Source organism: Chiloscyllium punctatum, chromosome 5 (genome assembly GCF_047496795.1).
Source record: "Chiloscyllium punctatum isolate Juve2018m chromosome 5, sChiPun1.3, whole genome shotgun sequence".
NCBI classification, from domain to species: Eukaryota; Metazoa; Chordata; class Chondrichthyes; order Orectolobiformes; family Hemiscylliidae; genus Chiloscyllium; species Chiloscyllium punctatum.
In genome coordinates this window covers 65,898,308-65,920,646 of record NC_092743.1, presented here as the reverse complement: position 1 = coordinate 65,920,646, position 22,339 = coordinate 65,898,308, and the positions used below count along the sequence as shown (strand labels likewise).

The following is a 22,339-nucleotide window of genomic DNA, read 5'->3' as shown; positions in this document are numbered from 1 at the left end:
TGATTAAAAGTGTTAGAGCTGAGAGACTGAGAAGATTCTCAGTTTTCAAGTCATTTATGATGTTAAACAACCTGGCTTCTTTAATTTTGACAGAACTCAGTCAAATAAAAAATGTAGTTACTTATAAAGACCACTTGGTGGAGCAGTGTGACCTTTACCTTGTTACAACAGTGGATATGTTTACAGGTAATGATTGTACTGTAGTTTCTCACAGAAATAAATCAAAAGGAAAATAATTCAAAACCGCAATTTTTATCACACTAACAGGAAATGACAGTACCATGTATATAAAAGAATACTGAAAGAAAAATAAAAGGTAATTACTGAGCAAACTCAGTAGGGCTCATCATTATTTTATAAACAGTGAAAACACTAACATTAATTTTCATAGGAACTGTTGAGAGTTAAACAGGGGCACTTCCCACTCCGTAATGTGACTCCGTTAATATATACTCTCTGTTTTCTAACTACTCTCAAACTAACAACTTGGTTAAATTGGCAGCACTATCATGAGTTGGATAGACCTGGGTTAAAGTTCCACTGGCATCAGCACAGTCACTTAAGGATGTATGAATAAGAGCATGCAATTCAGCAACTCCAGTCTGATCCATGTTTCAAATACAATCAGTACTTCAATTCCATTCATCTATCTTAGTTTCATGTTGACCACATCACAGGTAGTGAAGGGACACTGCTGTCTGGTGGGTAAACAGTTACAGTGCAGCTATTCAAAAGGAAAGCAACCAGCGATCTGGCCAACATTCATCCATTAAACATGAGCAAAAACAGATTAGGTGAACATTTAACAACTCGTGTTACACTTTTAACGTAAAGAAACTCAACATGCTTCAAAAGACCGATTAGAAATGGACATTAAACAAGAAAGGGAACGATTACAAAGTAACTGAAAGCTTGCCCAGGTCGATGATGAGTTGAATAACTGTTGTTTCTTTCAGATACTTCCCGACCCTATATTTTGTATGTAATTTGCTTTTTTGGTTATTTTACACTCTACATTTACTCCTGGTATATTAAACCTTAAGATAATTGCTTCTTATCCATGTACACACTTCAACACAAACAGCTGTGAAGTTATATGCGCGCGTGTGTGTGCATATATATATATATAGTACATTCTTCTTTTACCAGAGGTAACTCAGTAATAAAGACGTAACTTAATAGTTTTGTTGATTGTGCTAAGTTATCACGTGAAGGCTTTAAATTTCCCGAATTGCACATTAAAACACAAAGTAACGAAGTACAAGGGTCTGTCGTCCTACTTTCTTGCGTCACTCAGAACCGAGGGGAGCGCTGAAGTTTCTAGAATAAATCATTTAACCAAGCGCTGAATGAGAAAAACAGCAGGTTCCCCTGAGAACTGGCTCCTGCTCAGCACAACACACGCTTATTCTGCGAAAAGGAAAGCACCAGAAAACCTGGCGTCTGCGCCCTTCACGCACCTTAACAAGGAGGCGACGTTGAGGTCATTTAACTGTCAAAGGGCAGCGTTTGGTAACTTATTACTCCCGCACATTCTCACCGTGCAGTTTTCTCTCCCTCACACATAGACAGTGTGTGGGCACAAAACCTACAGGTGGCATCGAGGTCCCGAGCGTGACCCGGGGTAAATATTTGAATATAACGTTCCCCCCTCTCCCCGCCCCCAAACCTGAGGCTGGCTGGGGCTCGTGCCCCCGGCGTGGGCGGGGCTGACCCTAGCTCCGCCCCGTTCTGTGCAGGTCAGGCCTCGGCTGAATGACGCGCGCGGGCAGTGCCTATAAAGGAGCGCCCGCGGCGCGCGGCGCACCAGTTGCTCGCTGCAAACCAAGATTCCGGGTTGTTTGGTACACTTTTCTTCTTCTCTCCTTCCGAAGCCTGTGGTGGAGCCCAGTTTTTTTTAAAAAAACCAGCCCCTTCATGAGTAACCTGTACAACCTGGATTCACGCTGCGTCTCGCCATGTTTCCCTCTGTTTCCCCTCGAACCGGCTAATTTCTACGAAGGGGTCAACGGTGGGGCTAAGCCAAACCGGGGTATGTGCGAGGAAAGAACCAACCTGGTTGAGCTGAACCCAGCAGGTGATATCTACGACGACGAAACAGCCATTGATTTCAGCCCGTATGTGGTGGAGCCGGTGACAGGCTCTCAGCTGGAGCTCTACAGTGACGACTTGTTAGCAGACCTGTTCGCCAGCACCAACAAACCGGACAAATCCCAACCCGAGTATGGCTTCCTGCCTCCTGCGGCCAGTCTGATGAGCTCTGTCTCTGGTGTACCTGCCTCATCGGGTAACCATTCAGACGGGGACCTTTTCACGGCTCAGCTGCACGACAGCTACGACCGACGTCTGGACTTGTCCAAAGTGGTGGTCAAAGAAGAGAGGGACGAAACCATGGAAACTTCGCTCCACCGTCAGATTGCAGCCTGCGCCCAGACCACCGTACACTTGCCCACGGGCCAGCCTACTCCTCCCACCAGCCCGGAGCCCAGCTCGGCACATTCCCACAGTGGGAGGTCGGCACCTGGCAAGGACAAAACCAAGAAGCCCATAGATCGACAGAGCTCCGAGTACCGACAGAGGAGAGAGAGGAATAACATCGCCGTGAGAAAAAGCAGAGATAAAGCCAAGCAGCGTAACGTTGAGATGCAGCAGAAAGTCATAGAACTCAATGCGGAGAACGACCGTTTGCATAAAAAGATAGAGCAGTTGTCAAGGGAACTTGCGATTATGAGGAACTTTTTCGAGCAACAGCCGAATGCTGCACCGTTCCTCAGTGCAAATACAGACTGTCGGTGACTGTTGAACAAAACTTAAGTAACACCTAGCAGACCTGATACCTCACCAAAGAATCAATAATTTTGTAGCAAATACTGTGAACTTTGAAATGCGTAGATTTTTCTGGCCTCGAAATTTGTTGCAGACTGCCTTAAAAACTTTGCCATTAGCAACAAAGGCTGAACGTTCCTTAAATTATTTTTTTTATATAATTCTAATTTTCTATACTCAAATGCATTAATGCAGCTAAGGTACATTTATATGCCACGATTATGAACTTTATATTTTTCATTTTAGTCAATGATTGGTAGAGCATGGTTGACGACTTTTATAATGACTGTATTTCGTTTTATGAAAAGAATCATTAAATACATCAATTTCTATTTGTCTAGTATATTTGTTCAATACCTGTATTCTGCAGGGTTGGGCACAACCAAACAAAAGGTGAATGGAAAATTTTCAGTTGGCAGGATACCGTGCACTTTGCTGAGTCATACTAGGAGTAAGAATACACGTGAACACTTATTACTCGCCTGGTCCAAGGTTCTTTTTGTAAATTCGACCATTGAATACTTGACTTACACTATTATGAACAAAAGGTAAAAGCTTCCAGTAGTAGGTGTCTATAGTGGAAGCTGAATCATCGTGTAAGTGATTACTTTTAAGTAATATTAGTTCTTAAGTGAATTTTAATTTTAACACATAAACTAAATTGATAGTCTGCTGTATCAGATTCCATAGTCACTAAATATTGCCTGGCAAGTAAACTGTGATTCACTATAATCCTAAATTGAGGTGGTGCAACAGATTGACCAATACCAATCTGTTAGTTTGGGATATTAATATTATCAACTATCCTGTTAAAATCTTTTTTATTAAAAAGTTGGTTACTACTTCTGTACAAAATAGTTGACAAATATATAAGAAAAAGTGACAAATAGAATTTTATCTGGAATTTGCAAGTACTTTCCATCCTCTACCATGCTTCAAAGTGTCACAACTACCTTTCAAAAGAAACATTTGCAAGAATGCAAGTCCCCCACCCCCCACCACCCCCACCCCCACCACCACCACCACCACCACACACACCTTTTTCAATGCAACAATTACTGCACTTTTTTTTAGATTAGATTAGATTACTTACAGTGTAGAAACAGGCCCTTCAGCCCAACAAGTCCACACCGCCCCGCCGAAGCGCAACCCACCCATACCCCTACATCTACCCCTTACCTAACACTACGGGCAATTTAGCATAGCCAATTCACCTGACCTGCACATCTTTGGACTGTGGGAGGAAACCGGAGCACCCGGAGGAAACCCACGCAGACACTGGGAGAATGTGCAAACTCCTCTTGGACACTAGGAACTAAACCCAACATTTGAAACTCATTTGATCACTTGAAGATAAAAAAAAACATTTCTGCAAGATTTTAAATAGAGGTAAAAAAAAAGTACAATTAGCAGTGCCAACTAATGGTTTATGATCATTTCCAACATTGAGTATATGTGAAATCAACCAAATGGCCTGCCATGCTTTTGTCCACAAGAAATTACACCTAGAAATAAATATCAAACAAAAACCATTGCTGAACAAACTCAGCAGGTGTGGCAACATCTGTGGGGACAAAGTAGAGTTAACATGGAGTCCAATTATTGCCAGGTCTGATGAACAATCACTGGTCTCCTTCATTAATTCTACTTTCTCCCCATGGATGTTGCCACACCTGCCAAGTTTTACCAGCACTTTTGCTTCGGATCTACAGTTTTCACAGTTTTTAAAAAATAAATAAAACCATTGTGGATATTTGCATCTGTTCTAGCACCCACAGCTAAAATTTCCATTCATGTACTAAGTTACATCCAGCCTTAACTATTCTAATATGGTCAGTTAGCCAGACAGATGCTTTTCAATGCAGTGATGTCAAATGCGAAGGTTCAATTCCCACACTGATTGACGTTACCATGAGAACTTGCCTCAGCCCTGCCCCTCATGTGAAAATTGGTGACCTCAAGTTAAACCAAGACCAGTCATCTCTCAGAATAGCCTGATGGTTCTCTGGGACAATGGTAACTTTTTGCATCCACCTGGCTGGTCTCCAATTTTACATCATCCATAACCTTAAAGTAACCTCTAATTCTGCCACTCTGTTGTCCCATCTGTCCGTACAGCTATATTGGCTTCCAATTTATCAACTGTTGTATGATCATCTGTCTGTTTTTTCATTTTAAATACTTCCACCTGTTCAGCTGTCTAAGACTTTGCATGGTAGTGTGCGGTCAGAAACTCAAGGTACAAAGATCTTCAGATATATGCTGCATCACGTTCAGCTGTCTCATTCTGTCTTTCTACTGCACTTATATGTCTGAATGAGAGAAAGAATAAAGATATGAACAGGAGTGGGCTATTTCTACCCCTCAAGCTTGCTCCACCATTCAATATGATCAAAGCTGATCATAGAGTTCAATAACCTAATTCCCCTCTCCCACGATATCACTTGATCCCTTTAGCCAGAAGTACTTTTATTTTTGAAAACTCAGTGTTGGCCTCAACTATTTTTTTTAGATTACATTACAGTGTGGAAACAGACCCTTCGGCCCAACAAGTCCACACCGACCCGCCGAAGCGCAACCCACCCATACCCCTACATTTACCCCTTACCCAACACTACGGGCAATTTAGCATGGCCAATTCACCTGAGCTGCACACCTTTGGACTATGGGAGGAAACCGGAGCACCCGGAGGAAACCCATGCAGACACGGGGAGAACGTGCAAACTCCACACAGTCAGTCGTCTGAGGCGGGAATTGAACCCGGGTCTTTGGTGCTGTGAGGGAGCAGTGCTAACCACTGTGCCACTCACATCTTCTGTGGTAATAAAATCCACAGGCTCACATTCTCTGGGTGAAGAGATATCCTTATCCTTATCTCAGCCCTAGAAAGGTTTACTCCTAATCCTTAAACTATGACCCATTGTTCTGCACTCTCCAACTACTGGGGACATTTTACATTTAACCTATCTAATTCTGTTAGAATGTTAGAGGTTTTTATAAAATTTGCTTATTATTCTCGACTCCAGTGAATCAATCTTAACTGACTATTTCTCCTCTGTCCTGCCATCACAGAAATAAATTTGGTAAACCTTCGCTTCATTCCCTGTATACCAAGATCATCCTTCCTCAGATAAGCAGACCAAATCTATACACAATCTTCCAGTTGTGACTTTGCCAATGCCCTGCAAAATTCCATCAAAATATTCTTGTTTCTGTACTCAAATTCATTTGCTATGAAGGCCAATATACAATTTGCCTTCTTCACTGCCTGCTGAGCCAACATGCTTACTTTGTGCAACAGGTGATCTAGGACACCCAGATCGCATTGAATATTCCGCCCCTCTCAATTTATAGCCATTCAAACAACAATCTATCCTCTCATTATTGTTACCAATTGGATAAACTCACATGTATCTACATTATACTGCATCTGCCATACTTTTGCACGCAGCATGTCCAAATCACACTGCAACATCTCTGCATTATCCTCACAGCTCATCCTTCCACCCAGCTTAGTGTCATCTGCAAATTTTGAGATATTTAGTTCCCTTATCTAAATCTTTAACATTTACTGCATTGTGAATATCTGGGACTCCAATACTGATCCTTTCGGTATTTCACTAGCCACTACCTTCCATTCAGAAAAAGGTCCATTTATTCCTACTCTTTGTTTCATTTTCTATCCATGTCAATGCATTGCCCACATTCCAAGTGTTTTAATTTAACACATTAATGTCTTTTGAGAGAGTAACATTGATGAAACAATTCAATTTACACATGTAAACCAAAACACTAATTTTAAAATTCTCATCCGCAAAGTCAAATTCCTCCAAGATCTCTTCCTTCCCTATCTCTGTAACCACAGTCTTACAACCCTCTAAGAACTTTCTGTTGCTCAAATTCTGACCATTATGCCACTATTGGCAGTCATGCCATCAGGTGTCTAGGCCCAAGTCTAGAATTCCCTCCCAATTCTTTCCTGCTTTAAGTCACTGCTTAAAAATTACTCCTCTTGCCAACTGTTTTGCATAACTGTTCTAATGTCTTTTTTGCTCTGTGTAAATTTTTGTTTGGTTATGGTTCTGTAAAATGTCCTGGACATTTTACTTCACTAAAGACACTGTATAGTTGTAATTTGTTGGATTATTCTAAACACTCTGAAAGAACTTCAGAAATACAACTAATAACTGACCTCGGTGGTGGGCAAGTTGTTGGAGGGAATCCAGAGGGACAGGATGTACATGTCTTTGGAAAGGCAAGGACTGATTCGGAATAGTCAACATGGCTTTGTGCATGGGAAATCATGGCTCACAAACTTGATTGAGTTTTTTGAAGAAGTAACAAAGAAGATTGATGAGGGCAGAGCAGTAGATGTGATCTATATGGATTTCAGTAAGGCGTTCGACCAGGTTCCCCATGGGAGACTGATTAGCAAGGTTAGATCTCATGGAATACAGGGAGAACTAGCTATTTGGATACAGAACTGGCTCAAAGGTGACAGAGAGTGGTGGTGGAGGGTTGTTTTTCAGACTGGAGGCCTGTAACCAGTGGAGTGCCACAAGGATCGGTGCTGGGCCCTCTACTTTTTGTCATTTATATAAATGATTTGGATGCGAGCATAAGAGGTACAGTTAGTAAGTTTGCAGATGATGACACCAAAATTGGAGGTGTAGTGGACAGCGAAGAGGGTTACCTCAGATTACAACAGGATCTGGACCAATGGGCTGAGAAGTGGCAGATGGAGTTTCATTCAGATAAATGCGAGGTGCTGCATTTTGGGAAAGCAAATCTTAGCAGGGCTTATACACTTAATGGTAAGGTCCAAGGGAATGTTGCTGAACAAAGAGACCTTGGAGTGCAGGTTGATAGCTCCTTGAAAGTGGAGTCGCAGGTAGATAGGATAGTGAAGAAGGTGTTTGGTATGCTTTTGTTTATTGGTCAGAGTATTGAATACAGGAGTTGGGAGGTCATGTTGCAGCTGTACAGGACATTGGTTAGGCCACTGTTGGAATATTGCATGCAATTCTGGTCTCCTTCCTATCGGAAAGATGTTGTGAAACTTGAAAGGGTTCAGAAAAGATTTACAAGGATGTTGCCAGGGTTGGAGGATCTGAGCTACAGGGAGAGGCTGAGCAGGCTGGGGCTGTTTTCCCTGTAGTGTCGGAGGCTGAGGGGTGACCTTGTAGAGGTTTACAAAATTATGAGGAGCATGGATAGAATAAATAGACAAAGTCTTTTCCCTGGGGTCGAGGAGTCCAGAACTAGAGGGCATAGGTTTAGGGTGAGAGGGGAAAGATATAAAAGAGACCTAAGGGGCAACGCTTTCACACATAGGGTGGTATGTGTATGGAACGAACTGCCAGAGGATGTGGTGGAGGCTGGTACAACTGCAACATTTAAAAGGCATTTGGATGGGTATATGAATAGGAAGGGTTTGGAGGGATATGGGCCGGGTGTTGGCAGGTGGGACTAGATTGTGTTGGGATATCTGGTCAGCATGGACGGGTTGGACTGAAGGGTCTGTTTCCATGCTGTACATCTCTATGACTCTATGTCTATGACTTTAACAAAGAAGCCAGTCTATACCAGTCATTTCCAAGTTAAGCAAAAAGAATCCAAATAAGTAGTTCGATGTATTAGTGCATAAATATATGAAAAAGTGAAGGTCTCATGCCCAAAACATCGATTCTCCTGCTCCTTGGATGCTGCCTGACCTGCTGCACTTTTCCAGCAACACATTTTCAGCATAAATCTATGAACCACAGTCTCAGGGAATGGATTCTGCTCACACACTGAGCATCAGAGGCTGTCTTGTGAGATAAAGATTTTTAAAAAAGCAATCAAATTAATATCTGCTGCTTTCATGTGTCAAGTCACACAACAGCAGAGTGAAATCTTAGTTGGGCAAATGGTATATTGTGATGCTCAAGAGACCTCGGAAATAATTTACAAAATGGAGAAGATTCGTAAGGTATGTTCTCCTTCAAGAAATGTTGCTTCAGGTGTAAAAAGAAACTTGATTTTGTCTAAGTTATCCAAAAGAAAACATAATTAAAATTTTGAATTAAGTTTAAAGAAATAGCAGTTATTTTTCCTTATTCCTCAAATAATCAAGTATAAATTTTAAAATAAGTTGACACACCAGCCATCCAAAAGTTATTTTATTTACAATGCATCATTTATAAATATTTCTTGAAATAGATCTTCACATCAGAAACTTTAAGAAATGCAGTTGTAGCTACCAATACACAACAAATGCTGATGACCAAGAATTTCATTTTCACTGAGTGTATAGCAAACTAACTTCCTCTAATCCAATCCAGCTTGCTGGCTGATGTGTCACAGAGCGGACGTAGCAGCTGAGAGGTCCCAACTCCCGGCCAAGTACACCGTCTACCTCATAGTCCTGTCATGAGAGATGTAATAAACCAGCCATTATAGAGAATATGCTGTTTCGAAAGGTAATTATTAGAGGAGAATGTTAAAGATCACATTTTACATTTAACATTAAATAAAGAGGTGGAGGGAATTCCAGAGCTTAGGACCTAGGCAACTGGTAATAGCAAATTATTATAATTTGGAATGCACAAAAGGCCAATATGAGAGGAACATTGATATTTCAAAGGGGTGCAGGGGATAAGGAGACCATGGTGGAACTTGAAACATGTGAATTTTTAAATCAAGATGCTACTCAAATAGAAGCCAAATAAAAGGTGAGCGAGAAGAGGGGTAATAGAGAATGCAACTTCCTGCCACAGTGTTTTGAATTACCTCAAGATTATGGATTGCAAACGTAAGATATTAGCTACAAATGCATACAGATAGTTGAGTCTAGAAATAATGAACAACTAGATGAGTGTTTCAATGTCAGGTCAGCTGAGACAGATATCTAAATCAAGCAATGTTTCAGATTGACTGGTTATGACAGGTTGGTTCCACAGGAGACTGCGATGGGCCCTCAACATTTTACAATTTATATCAATATGTTCAACAAGAGGATCAAGGCACAGTGGCTACATTTGTGGATGACACAAAGATATCTAACAAAATATGCTGTGAAGCTACCATAACAAGGATGTGGGTTGATAAAGAAAGGTTAAAATGTATGAGCAAAAAATCTGGCAGATGCATATTATGTGGGAAATTGTGAAGCTGATCATTTGGCAGAAAGAATAATAAAGCTATGTATTACCTAAACATGACTGACTGCAGAAATCTGATATGAAAGGGATCGAGGTCTTCTAGTGCATGAGCCACAAGATGTTGCAAGACAGGAGCCACAAGATGTTGCTATACAGGTACCACAAGCAATAAAGGCTACTGGAATGCTACCCTTTAGTACAAGACAATTTGAACATTAATGCAAGGGTGCAATGCTTCGGACACATAGATAATTGGTGAAGCCACATCACAATACTGTGTGCAGTTTTGGCCTCCTTTCTTAAGGAAGAATATAAATGAGTTGCAGGTGATTCAGTAGTTCACTTAACACCTGGAATAATCAGATTGTCTTAAGGGAAGATTGGACAGGCTGGGCTTTTTCTTTTCTATAGTTTAAAAGAGCGAGGTGTGATTTGATTGATTTGAATGAAGTTTGAACAATCCTGAATGGTCTTGAAATAGTGGACAAGGAAAAGATATTTACACTTGTCAAAATCTTAGAATTCCCTTCCAAATAGCATTGAGAGTCTACCTACAGCACATGGACTTCAGCATTTCAACAAAGCAGCTTATCACCACCACTGTCTCAAGGGCTTCAACGAATGGATAATAAATGCTGGTCAACCAATGAGCTCCACATGCTTTTCTTTTTATAAGTCAAGGTCGTGTTGGAAGAAACACAGCAGCCAATATGCAAACAGCAAATTCCCACTAACAGCAATATGACAGGGCCAGGATATCTGTTTTTTGTGATGTTGGTTGAGGGATGAACATTGTTAGGACACTAGTGATAGCTGCCCTAATCTTCTCAAAATGGGTGTGTCCAGTAACATCACTCAAAAGTGCATTGCTGGAAGTGCGTGCAAGGATTGTTAAGTATGGACAGTTGGAAGCAATGCCAGGTGTCAGCAGTCACTGACTTTCAAAATAGTTCCACGGGAATATTTGCATCCACCCAAACAGGCAGTGGGGCCCTGCGTTTAATGCCTCATCTAAAAAACAGCATCTCAGTATAGTACAGTGCTCCATTTGCCCTGCACTCAAACATCAGCCTAAATTTTTATGCCCAAGTCACAGATATGAACCTGGAGTCTGGTGATTCAGAGGAGAGAGTATTACTCTCAAGTGAGCTATTTAAAGTGATTTCTGTGTCAGGCGGGTTCAGTAGTAAGACTTTGTACGTTTAGAGGTATTTAGACTGAAATGGGAAGCCTCAAGTTTTGCTAATATCAATCCTTTTGTGAGCTAACTACAGAAAACATCATACCATTCAGTAAATACAAACAGTGAGTCAGACAGTAAGATATAATTTTTGGGTAGCCTACGGAGGTGTATTTCATAACAGATCAAAATGTTCAAATTTCTGTGTTTAACAGAATGCAAATGGTTGACAGAAGTGCTGTCCAATTGCATTAAAGTAAAACAAGATCATCAGCTTCATTATTTTCACAAAACATGGTTCATAATGTTTTGATAGGTGACTAATTAGCAGGACATCCCTAACATTATCATGTGACTATCCTCAATGTGCAAACACTTTGACACTTAATATATTCACTTTACGCAAGAGATGTGCACACAAATAATTGTGGTTATTATTGATGCAGTAATAAGTTTATTTTGATTTTGTGGTTGAGATTTGGCTCAGGCTCATTATTATTACTAATTACTTGTCAAACATTTCTCGTTGTGATGTTGTCTTAGGGCCACATCAGGTGCTAATCATTCAGTAAATCTTGTTAAACAGTTTGACAGATGGATTTCAGTGATGTGCTTTATATAACTTATTTCCTCTACTTATTGTTTTGATTTTAAAATATCTTTCTGTCTGACTCTCTCAGTAGTTTCAAGGTTTCCTGTGACAACTATTGTCTTTCCTGATTTTCTGAATCCAAATCAACTATAATTTACCTAACTGTTGGAAGATTGTCACAAGAATAGATAATAAGAACAGTTTTGAGCAATGTAATAAAGTAAAAACAGGACATGGAAATTAACACAATTATGATTTCATTTAGCACACAGGTGACCTTGAAATATATACACTGCACCCCACTAACACCGCAGCTTCACATCACAACTGCATTCAGACTTGAACAGCCCTTGCAAAATCATCTAAGAAATCAAAATTTTCCACTATATGACAATGTTACAGAATAAAATCAAAATTAATGATACCTAGAAAAGGGTCTTTGTAGGATTAATTTATTAAAGTTCTTTAAATTTGTAATATAGCATTGACAAAGCCTTTCAATTAACTTGATTTCTTTACAAAAGTCTATACTTTACAAAACAAAGAATCGAGAATCAATTCTGTCAGATATTTGGACTAACAAAGTACTTTAGAGTCTGATCAGTCCCTTTAATAGGATTATTTTTGTACAGTAATTTCTAATTTAGAAGTACATGCACTTCTACTAATGCAGCACATTCAGGGAATGACAGGATTCTGGGTAATCCAAGATGGAGGATGGGAAAAAATTGTGGCGATAAGAGCTGCTCCTTTTTTGAGGTATATAAAGTGATAGAGGAGATTTCCTCAAATTCTAGAAGCAGCAATTACTGTTTTGTCTGCTGTTGCATTATTTTGGAACTTTGGGGGAAAAAAGTCAAAACAGTCAAAAGTCAAAAGTGGGCGGCACGGTGGCACAGTGGTTAGCACTGCTGCCTCGCAGCGCCGGAGATCCGGGTTCAATTCCCGCCTCAGGCGACTGACTGTGTGGAGTTTGCACGTTCTCCCCGTGTCTGCGTGGGTTTCCTCCGGGTGCTCCGGTTTCCTCCCACAGTCCAAAGATGTGCAGGTCAGGTGAATTGGCCATGCTAAATTGCCCATAGTGTTAGGTAAGGGGTAGATATAGATGTAGGGGTATGGGTGGGTTACGCTTCGGCGGGGCGGTGTGGACTTGTTGGGCCGAAGGGCCTGTTTCCACACTGTAAGTAATCTAATCTAAAAAACGACACTTGAAGAAAGGAGAAAGACAGACAAAAGGTAGTGAGCACGTGGTTAGTCAGGGAGACAGAAAGAAACCTACACTGCTAAGTGACACAGTAGTGAATCTGCACAGTGACTGCCTTTACTGTTTGAGTTCATGTATCTCTGAACATTGGAGTGTGTCTAGGAAAATGAACAAACAGTGAAATTCACAGCTGACCTTGGAGGAACCTGTGTGGGAGAGCTCACAGCACAGGAATAGATAAATGCATAGTTTTTTAATGTGTAACCTTGCTGTAAGTCTACAGTAGTGAGTAAAGTGGGTTCTTTCTTGATAATATGTATTATTGAAATCTGTCTCATGATTAAATTTTAAAAATATAAAACATAAGTACCAAGTTAGCCTGGAGCACTGTTTTTTAGAGCAAAAAGATGGTGCTATTTTCTGGACTGTAGATTGTGAAGGAGAAAAGATGGCCTTTAATAGAGTGATATGCTCTTCCTGTTGGGTGTAGGAGTTTCGGGAGAGTTTCCGTGTTGCTGATGATTATGTCTTCAGGAAGTGTCTTTGGTTGCGAAACCTATTAGATCGAATGGATCAGTTGCAGCAGCCGGTACAGGCAATGAGGAATTTACAATAGTGTGATTGACAGCAGTTATAGGAAGGGAGAAAAGCCACAGATATAATCAGGTAGATGGGTTAACTCCAGGAAAGGTAGGACAGGTAGACAGGTAGTGCAGAAGTCTTCTGAGGCTAGCCCCACTTCAAACAAGTACGCTGCTTTAGAAAATATAGGTGGTGATGGACTCTCAGGTGAAGAGGACATCAAAGGTAATGATCTCTGGATTGCTGTCAGTGCACGTGCTAGCCAGGGTAGCTCTTGTTTGACTGAATCACAGCTCTGGAGCTGCAGATGGACTCTATGTGTCTCTGACTACAGTCTACTATCATAATCAGACGCTTGGAACCCGATGTTCCCCTCATTACATTAGAGCCTCTCTGGATCCCACAAACTTGGCTGTTCGTGCTACATTCCCCTGAGGACCTCTTTAATTTCTCTCCTAGTTCCCTGAATTCTGCTTTCAAGACCTCATCTCATTGTTTTTAGATTAGATTACTTACTTACAGTGTGGAAACAGGCCCTTCGGCCCAACAAGTCTGCACCGACCCTCCGAAGAGCAACCCACCCAGACCCATTCCCCTACATTTACCCCTTCACCTAACACTATGGGCAATTTAGCATGGCCAATTCACCTAACCTGCACATTTTTGAACTGTGGGAGGAAACCGGAGCACCCTGAGGAAACCCACGCAGACACGGGGAGAATGTGCAAACTCCACACAGACAGTTGATGTCTATATGCACCACGTCAACTGGCTGTTCACCCTACCCTTTCAGAATGCTCTTCTGCCTGACCCAAGCACCTGGGAGGCAACATATCATCTGGGAGTCTCGTGTTTGGCCACAGAACTGCCTATCTACTCCTCTTTGAATAGAATTCCCTATTATGATTATGGTCCTACGAGTCTTTTTCTCACCCTTCTGAACAGCAGTGTCCTCTACGGTGCCATGATCCTGGCAACTGCTGCCCTCGCCGGTGAGCCATCTCCCCCAATAGTATACAAAACGGTATACCTATTTTGGAGGACGATGACTGCAGGGGACACCTGCACTGCCTTCCTACTCTTTCTATGCCTTTTGGTAACCCATTCACTGTCTCCCTCAGCAATTCAAATCTGCGGTGTGACCAATTCACTAAATGTGCTATCCATGACCTCCTCAGCATCTCGGATGCTCCACGCTTAGCGTCAGAGGTCTGGACGGGATAGAATTTATAAGAAGCGTCCAGGAGTTTTCTAGAGAAGTATGTCAGTAGTCCGACAGGGGACGGGACCGTTTTGGACCTGGTGTTGGGGAATGAGCCAGGTTAGGTGGTAGAATTTGCGTGGGGGATTTCTTTGGGAACAGTGACCACAATTCTGTAAGTTTTAGAATACTCGTAGACAAAGATGAGAGTGGTCCTAAGGGAAGAGTACTAAGCTAGGCCAAGACTAATTATATCAAAATTCAGCAGGAGCTGAGAAATGTGGATTTCTTCTTTCTTCTTCTTTTTTTACAGTGTGGAAACAGGCCCTTCGGCCCAACAAGTCCACACCGACCCGCCGAAGCGCAACCCACCCAGACCCATTCCCCTACATTTACCCCTTCACCGAACACTACGGGCAATTTAATGTGGCCAATCCACCTAACCTGCACATTTTTGGATTGTGGGAGGAAACCGGTGCACCCAGAGGAAATCCATGCAGTCACAGGGAGAATGTGCAAACTCTACACAGAGAGTCGCCGGAGGCGGGAACTGAACCCGGATCTCTGGCGCTGTGAGGCAGTAGTGCTAACCACAGTGCCAGCGTGCAGCTATTTGAAGGGAAGTCGACATTTGATATGTGGGAGGCTTTCAAAGATAGGTTGAAGTTAGTGCAGGATTTGCATGTCCCTTTGAAAACAAGGGATAGGAAAGACAAGATTCGTGAATCGTGGATGACAGGAGAAATCGTGTGACGAGCCAAGAGGAAAAGGTAAGCATACATAAGGTCCAGACAGCCAAGAACAGAACGGGCCTTGGAGGAATATCGGGAGAGTAGGACCAATCTTAAACGAAGAATCAAGCGGGCTAAAGAGCTAAATAACTTTAGCGAGCAGAATTAAGGAGAATCCCAAAGCCTTTTATTCATATATAAGAAGCAAGAGAGCAACTAGAGAAAGGATTGGTCCATTAAAGAATAAGGAAGGAAAGTTGTGTGCCGAACATGAGAAAATGGGTGAGATTCTGAATGATTTCTTTGCATCAGTGTTCACTGAGGAGAAGGACATAATGAATGTTGAGATTAGAGATAGAAGTTTGTTTACCCTGGATCACATTGACATAAGGAGGGAAGATGTGTTGGGTAGGCTAAAGGATATTAACGTGGACAAATCCCCAGGATCGGATGGGATCTATCCCAAATTGCTAAGGGAGGCAAGAGAAGAAATAGCTGGGGCCCTGACAGATATCTTTGCAGTATCCTTAAACGCAGATGAAGTGCCAGAGGACCGGAGGGTTGCTCATGTTGACCCCCTGTACAAGAAGGGTAGTAGTGATATTCCAGGTAACTAGTGAGCCTGACGTCAGTGTTGGGAAAGTTGCTGGAGAAGTACTGAGGGATAAAATCTATTTAAATTTGGAAAAGAATGGACTCATCAGTGATAGGCAACATGGTTTTGTGTAGGGGCGATCGTGCCATACCAATTTAAGAGAGTTCTTTGAGGAAGTGACCAAGTTGATAGATGAAGGCAGGGCTGTAGATGTCATTTACATGGACTTTAGTAAGGCGTTTGATAAGGTTCCCCATGGTAAACTAATGCAGAAAGTGAAGTCACATGGTGTGCAGGATGTTCTAGCTAAGTGGATAAAGAACTGGTTAAGCAACAGGACACAGAGAGTAACAGTTGAAGGGAATTTCTCGAAATAGAGAAAGGTGACCAGTGGTGTTTCACAGGGATCAATGCTGGGGCCACTGTTGTTTGTGATATACATAAATGAGCTGGAAGAGGGCATTGTTGGTCTGATCAGTGCATTTGCAGATGACACAAAGATTGGTGGAGTAGCAGAAAGCATAAGGGACTGTCAAAGAATATGGGAGAATATAGATAGACTGGAGAGTTGGGCGGAGAACTGGCAGATGGAGTTCAATCCAGGCAAATGTGAGGTGATGTATTTTGGGAAGTCTAATTTTTTAAGCAAACTATACTGTAAACGGAAGAACCTTGAGAAAAGTTGATGAGCAGTTGATGGGAGTTCAGGTCCATTGTACCCTGAAGGTGGCTGCACAGGTGGATAGAATGGTCAAGAAGGCATATGGTATGCTTGCCTACATCGTACGGGGTATTGAGTTGAAAAGCTGGCAGGTCATGTTAAAATTGTGCAAGACTTTGGTTCGGCCGCATTTAGAATACTGTGTACAGTTCTGGTCGCCACAGTACCTAAAGGATGTGGACACTCTGGATAGGATGCAGAGCAGGTTTACGAGGATGTTGCCTGGTATGAGGAGAGGCTGAGTAGGTGAGGATTGTTTTCATTAGCAAAAAGGAGATTGAGGGGGGACCTAATTGAGGTCTACAAAATCATGAAGGGTATCGACAGGGTGGATAGAAATAAGCTTTTCCCCAAGGTCAGGGATTCAACAACAAGAGGTGACGCGTTCAAGGTGAGAGGTGAAAAGTTTAAGGAGGATACACATGGCAAGTATTTTATACAGAGGGTGGTAGGTGCCTGGAACGTTTTGCCAGCAGAAGTCATAGAGGCAGGCACGGTAGATTCATTTAAGGTGCATCTGGACAGATGCATGAGTAGGTGGGGAGCAGAGGAACACAGATGGAATTGGGCAATAGGTTTAGACAGTGGATTTGGATCAGCTAAGGCTTGGAGGGCCGAAGGGTCTGTTCCTGGGCTGTAAATTTTCTTTGTTCTTTGTTAAATAGCATTACTGCTGTCCTGAGGGAGGATATTGCTGGGAATACATCCAGGGATGTTATTTGGGTGGAACTGAGAAATAAGAAACTGATGATCACCTTATTGGGATTGTATTATAGTCCCCTAATTATCAGAGGGAAACTCAGAAACAAGTTTGTAAGGAGCTTTCAGTTATCTGTAAGAATAATAGGGTGGTTATGCTTGGAGATTTTAACTTTCCAAACATGGACTTGGACTGCTGTAGTGTTAAGGGTTTAGATGCACAGGAATTTGTTCAGCGTGTACAAGAAAATTTTCTGATTCAATATATGGATATACCTAATAGAGAAGTTGCAAAACTTGACCTACTCTTGGGAAATAAGGCAAGGCAGGTGACTTTGAGGCCAGTGACCATAATTCTATTAGTTTTATAGTAGTGATGGAAAAGGATAGATTGGATTTAAAAGTTGAAGTTCTAAATTGGAGGAAGGCTGATTTTGATGGTATTAGGCAAGAACTTTCAAAAGTTATTTGGGGGCAGATGTTTGCAGGTAAAGGGATGGCTGGAAAATGGGAAGCCTTCAAAAATGAGATAACGAGAAACAAGTCCAGATATAGTATATTCCTGTTAGGGTGAAAGGACAGGCTGGTAGGTGTAGGGAATGCTGAATGACTAGAGAAATTAAGGGTTTGGTTAAGAAAAAGAAAGAAGCATAGGTCAAGTATCGACAGGATAGATCGAGTGAATGCTTAGAGTACAAAAGCAGTCGGAGTATACTTAAGAGGAAAATCAGGAGGGCAAAAAGGGGACATGAGATAGCTTTGGCAAATATGGTTAAGGAGAATCCAAGAGGTTTTTACAAATACATGAAGGACCAAAGGGTAACTAAGGACAGAATAGAGCCCCTCAAAAGATCACCAAGGCAGCCTATGTCTGGAGCTGTAAGAAATGGGGGCAATACTAACCAAGTATTTTGCATCAGTATTTACTGTGAAGGAGGACATGGAAGACATGGAATGTGGGGGAATAGATGCAGACATCTTAAAATGTCCAAATTAAAGAGGAGGCGGTGCTGGATATTTTTAAATGTATAAAAGCGGACAAATACACATGACTTGATCAGGGGTACCCTAGAAGATAAGGAAGTGATTGCTGGGCCCCTTGCTGAGGTATTTGTATCATCAATAGTCACAGGTGAGGTGCCGGATGATTGGAGATTGGCTAGTGCGTTGCCACTATTTAAGAAAGGTGGTAAGGAAAAACCAGAGGAACTATAGACTGGTGAGCCTGTGGTGGGCAAGTTTTTTGATTAGATTAGATCCCTACAGTTTGGAAACAGGCCCTTCGGCATGGATAGGATAAATAGACAGGTCTTTTCCCTGGGGTGGGGTCCAGAACTAGAGGGCATAAAAGGTTTAGGGTGAGAGGGGACAGATATAAGAGGGATCTAAGAGGCAACCTTTCCACCCAGACCTTGGTGCATGTATGGAATGAGCTTCCAGAGGAAGTGGTGGAGGCTAGTACAATTATGGAATTTACAAGGCATCTGGATGGTATATGAATAGGAAGAGTTTAGAGGGAAATGGGTCAAGTGTTGGCAAATAGGACTAGATTAGGTTAGGATATCTGGTCTGCCTGGATGAGTTGGACTGAAGGGTCTGTTTCCATGCTGCACATCTCTATGACAGACTGCATACCCAATTAAGAATGAACAGAGATGGGGAAGGTAGGAATTTTCTGTAGTGTGCTGATGATTTACAATGCTAATCATTAAGATTTTTTGACCAGCAGTGCAGACAGAGGGTAATGACAAAATGAAGATTATGCACTTCTCTCAGGGCAGAAATAATAAAAATGTTAGTCATTGTGCACCTTGTCAATTGAATAGAACCTACCACATTTGCAAACTTTAGTACAACAATACCACATTCTATTACCTAGGGTCATAGGCTACACTCCATTATCTGGAACCAGGGGCACAAATTTTCAGATGGCAGAGTTTCCCATCTTGCCATTCAGTTAGCAGAGAATTCTCGAAGGTCAAGGACCCTGTGAGGTGAGCAGGCAGGAAGGAGGTTAATGGGCAGGTTTGAGAGGATGAGATGGATGGAGAGAAAGGACTATGAGGGGGTTATGAGCTGGGTGAGAGTTGGTCGCAATGATGGATATATGTGAACCTCCAAAGGAAGTCACCTTCCCCTATTCCCAACACCAGCTCACACGGCCACATGATTGGCACGGGCCACTTGTGACCTGGGTAAAATAGCAGTAGGACAGGATGAAGCTCTTTATTGGCCATTACTATGCTTAATAGGTGCAAGTAGGAACCATAATAGGGGCAGTCAGGCAGCTCCACACTGGATTTCACCAGCTACGCAACTTCTCCCTGCTGACAGGAGACTGTAAAATATCACAAACAGAAGTACCACAACACTGAAGGTTAGATGTATAGTCTGTAAACAATAAATCGGATTTGTTCTGGTTTGTGGAATTGGAGAGTTAGTTATAGAAAACATAATTAAGTGATGGATTGAATTGCTGAATTTCTACAATTTTAAAATGGAGGAATGCAGTCACTTCTATAAACAGTTCCTTTTCAGAATAAAAAAAATGCTCATCAACTTTAACTTCAAAAATGGATCTATATGTATATGAAATTAACTCACCCCTTCATCACTGGATGAATGCAGCAGAAGAGATGAAATACTTGGTTCTAGAAGCTGTATTTGGAAATGAGGGAACAGAAACAAAATTTGATCAGATTTGTGAACACACTGGATTTTGGTATATTCCAAAATGAAGAAAATCTTTGCCTTGACTCCACCTGCACTAACTGGTACAATTCTGAAAATTCTACAACTTGCTTTCCCCAACAAACAGACCTCCCATAATACTGATATATGCAGGCCTACTTTCTGGAATTTAACTCAATTCCACATGTATAATTTTTACATTTACTTCCAAAATCAACCTCAATTACCAGTGAGCATACCCTTCATAATCAGAAAAGTTAGCAAAACTGATACCTGGTCAATTTTTCTCAAAGGCACTCAAATCACGTTCAATCCTTTTACATGCCACAATTGCACGAATTCTCTCTAGTATTACTCTTGAAGACAATTAAAATATTAGTACTGTATGGTATTTGGGATTATGTTCACAAACAAACTTTGTTTGCCCTTGTCAAATGGAAGTACAAAGACACAGGAATACCATACAAACACAATCTTCAGTCAAATGTCTGAGGAAATTGTCTTAAAGGCCCGATAAAGAAGTGCATAAAAGTAATAAAATTACTTTAAGGATGCTATGCACGTACTATCACAAATAGATTTCTGTGTGGTATGATGCAAAGGAAATGTTTAGAAAGAACACTGTTAACTGAGTATATACCTTTGGGCAAGTTTAGTATCCTATTGGTTTTTCAAGTTTTAAAATTTTGCTGAACATTCCATTCTAAATATTATGTTTGACATTCACCACTTCCTCATCACTTGCTTCACTTTATTTAATCCATGTACTTGTAAACATTAAGACGCATTACTTAATGAATATTAACCTTATTGGCCAAATTATTCAGCAGGAAAGCCTTCATATAGTTCCTGATTCAGTTAATCTGAACTTGAATTCCAGGTGAAATTTATCAAGATATACCAATCACACTGCAGTGCAACATCCTTAATGAGCAGTTACGTACGGCAAAGTGGTATACAGTGAAAGGAAATTTCATAATGTGATGTTAAGCATTATTTCACAATGGCCTATATACAACTACGACTGAAATGCTTACAATACTGTCCAATTGAGTATATATTATTACTCATGAATAAAAGAGGTCTTAGATCATCTTACCCTCTTAACAAAAATAAACCAATATAGAAGGAATAAAACACAAAAAGTCCAAATAAGAGGTAACTTGACCTTCATGACAAAAATGTTTCAAGTTTTAACAAAATAACTTTCAGGCCAGTCTAAGATGTGACTGTTTTACAAAGATGTCAAAGTAGCTAGTTCTAATATTACATAACAAACAGTCAGGGTAGGCAGGGACAAGGTAGGACTAATAAATTAAACTGCACTTATTTCAATGCAAGGGGCTGAATGGGGAAGGCAGATGAACTCAGGGCATGGTTAGGAACATGGGATAGGGATATCATAGCGATTACAGAAACATAGCTCAGGGGTGGGCAGGACTGGCAGATAAATGTTCCAGGATACAAATACTACAGGAAGGATAGAAAGGGAGGCAAGAGAGGAGGGGGAGTGGCGTTTTTGATAAGGAATAGCATTACAGCTGTGCTGAGGGAGAATATTCCTGGAAATATATCCAGGGAAGTTATTTGGGTGGAACTGAGAAATAAGAAAGGGATGATCACCTTATTGGGATTGTATTATAGATCTCCTAATAGTCAGAGGGAAGTTGAGAAACAAACTTGTAAGGAGATCTCAGCTATCGTAAGAAAAATAGGGTGGTTATGGTAGGGGATTTTAACTTGCCAAACATAGACTGGGACTGCCATAGTGTTAAGGGTTTAGATGGAGAGGAATTTGTTAAGTGTGTACAAGAAAATTTTCTGATTCAGTATGTGGATGTACCTGCTAGAGAAGGTGCAAAACTTGACCTACTCATGAGGAAATAACGCAGAGCAGGTGACTGAGGTGTCAGTGGGGCAGCACTTTGGGGCCAGCGACCATAATTCTATTAGATTTAAAATAGTGATGGAAAAGGATAGACCAGATCTAAAAGTTGAAGTTCTAAATTGGAGAAAGGCCAATTTTGATGGTATTAGGCAAGAACTTTCAAAAACTGACTGGGGGCAGATGTTCGCAGGTAAAGGGACGGCTTGAAAATCGGAAGCCTTCAGAAATGACATAACGAGAATCCAGAGAAAGTATATTCCTGTCAGGGTGAAAGAGAAGGCTGGTAG

General features: G+C 41.3%; 2 protein-coding genes across 5 annotated transcripts in view; one reads left to right on the top strand and one right to left on the bottom strand.

The window, feature by feature from the left end:
* The first annotated feature begins 1,791 nt into the window (after positions 1-1,791).
* cebpd (CCAAT enhancer binding protein delta) lies at positions 1,792-3,167 on the top strand. The gene has a single exon (XM_072570490.1). The coding sequence runs from the start codon at positions 1,918-1,920 to the stop codon at positions 2,794-2,796; it is 879 nt and encodes a 292-aa protein (XP_072426591.1). The 5' UTR covers positions 1,792-1,917; the 3' UTR covers positions 2,797-3,167.
* Positions 3,168-8,971: 5,804 nt separating this feature from the next.
* The window catches only part of spidr (scaffold protein involved in DNA repair), a 269,145-nt gene continuing 255,777 nt past the window's right edge, over positions 8,972-22,339 (bottom strand). For all 4 annotated transcript variants that reach the window (XM_072570486.1, XM_072570488.1, XM_072570489.1 and 1 more), the window contains 2 exons: positions 20,078-20,131; positions 8,972-9,232 (listed from right to left, as the gene is read on the bottom strand). In XM_072570486.1, coding sequence (XP_072426587.1) covers positions 9,107-9,232; positions 20,078-20,131 — 180 coding nt within the window. In that variant the 3' untranslated portion in view covers positions 8,972-9,106. The remainder of the gene's footprint in view (positions 9,233-20,077; positions 20,132-22,339) is intronic.

What these genes read in the sequence shown, in the direction of transcription:
- cebpd (XM_072570490.1), top strand. Translation starts at nt 1,918, where the DNA reads ATGAGTAACCTGTACAACCTGGATTCACGCTGCGTCTCGCCATGTTTC.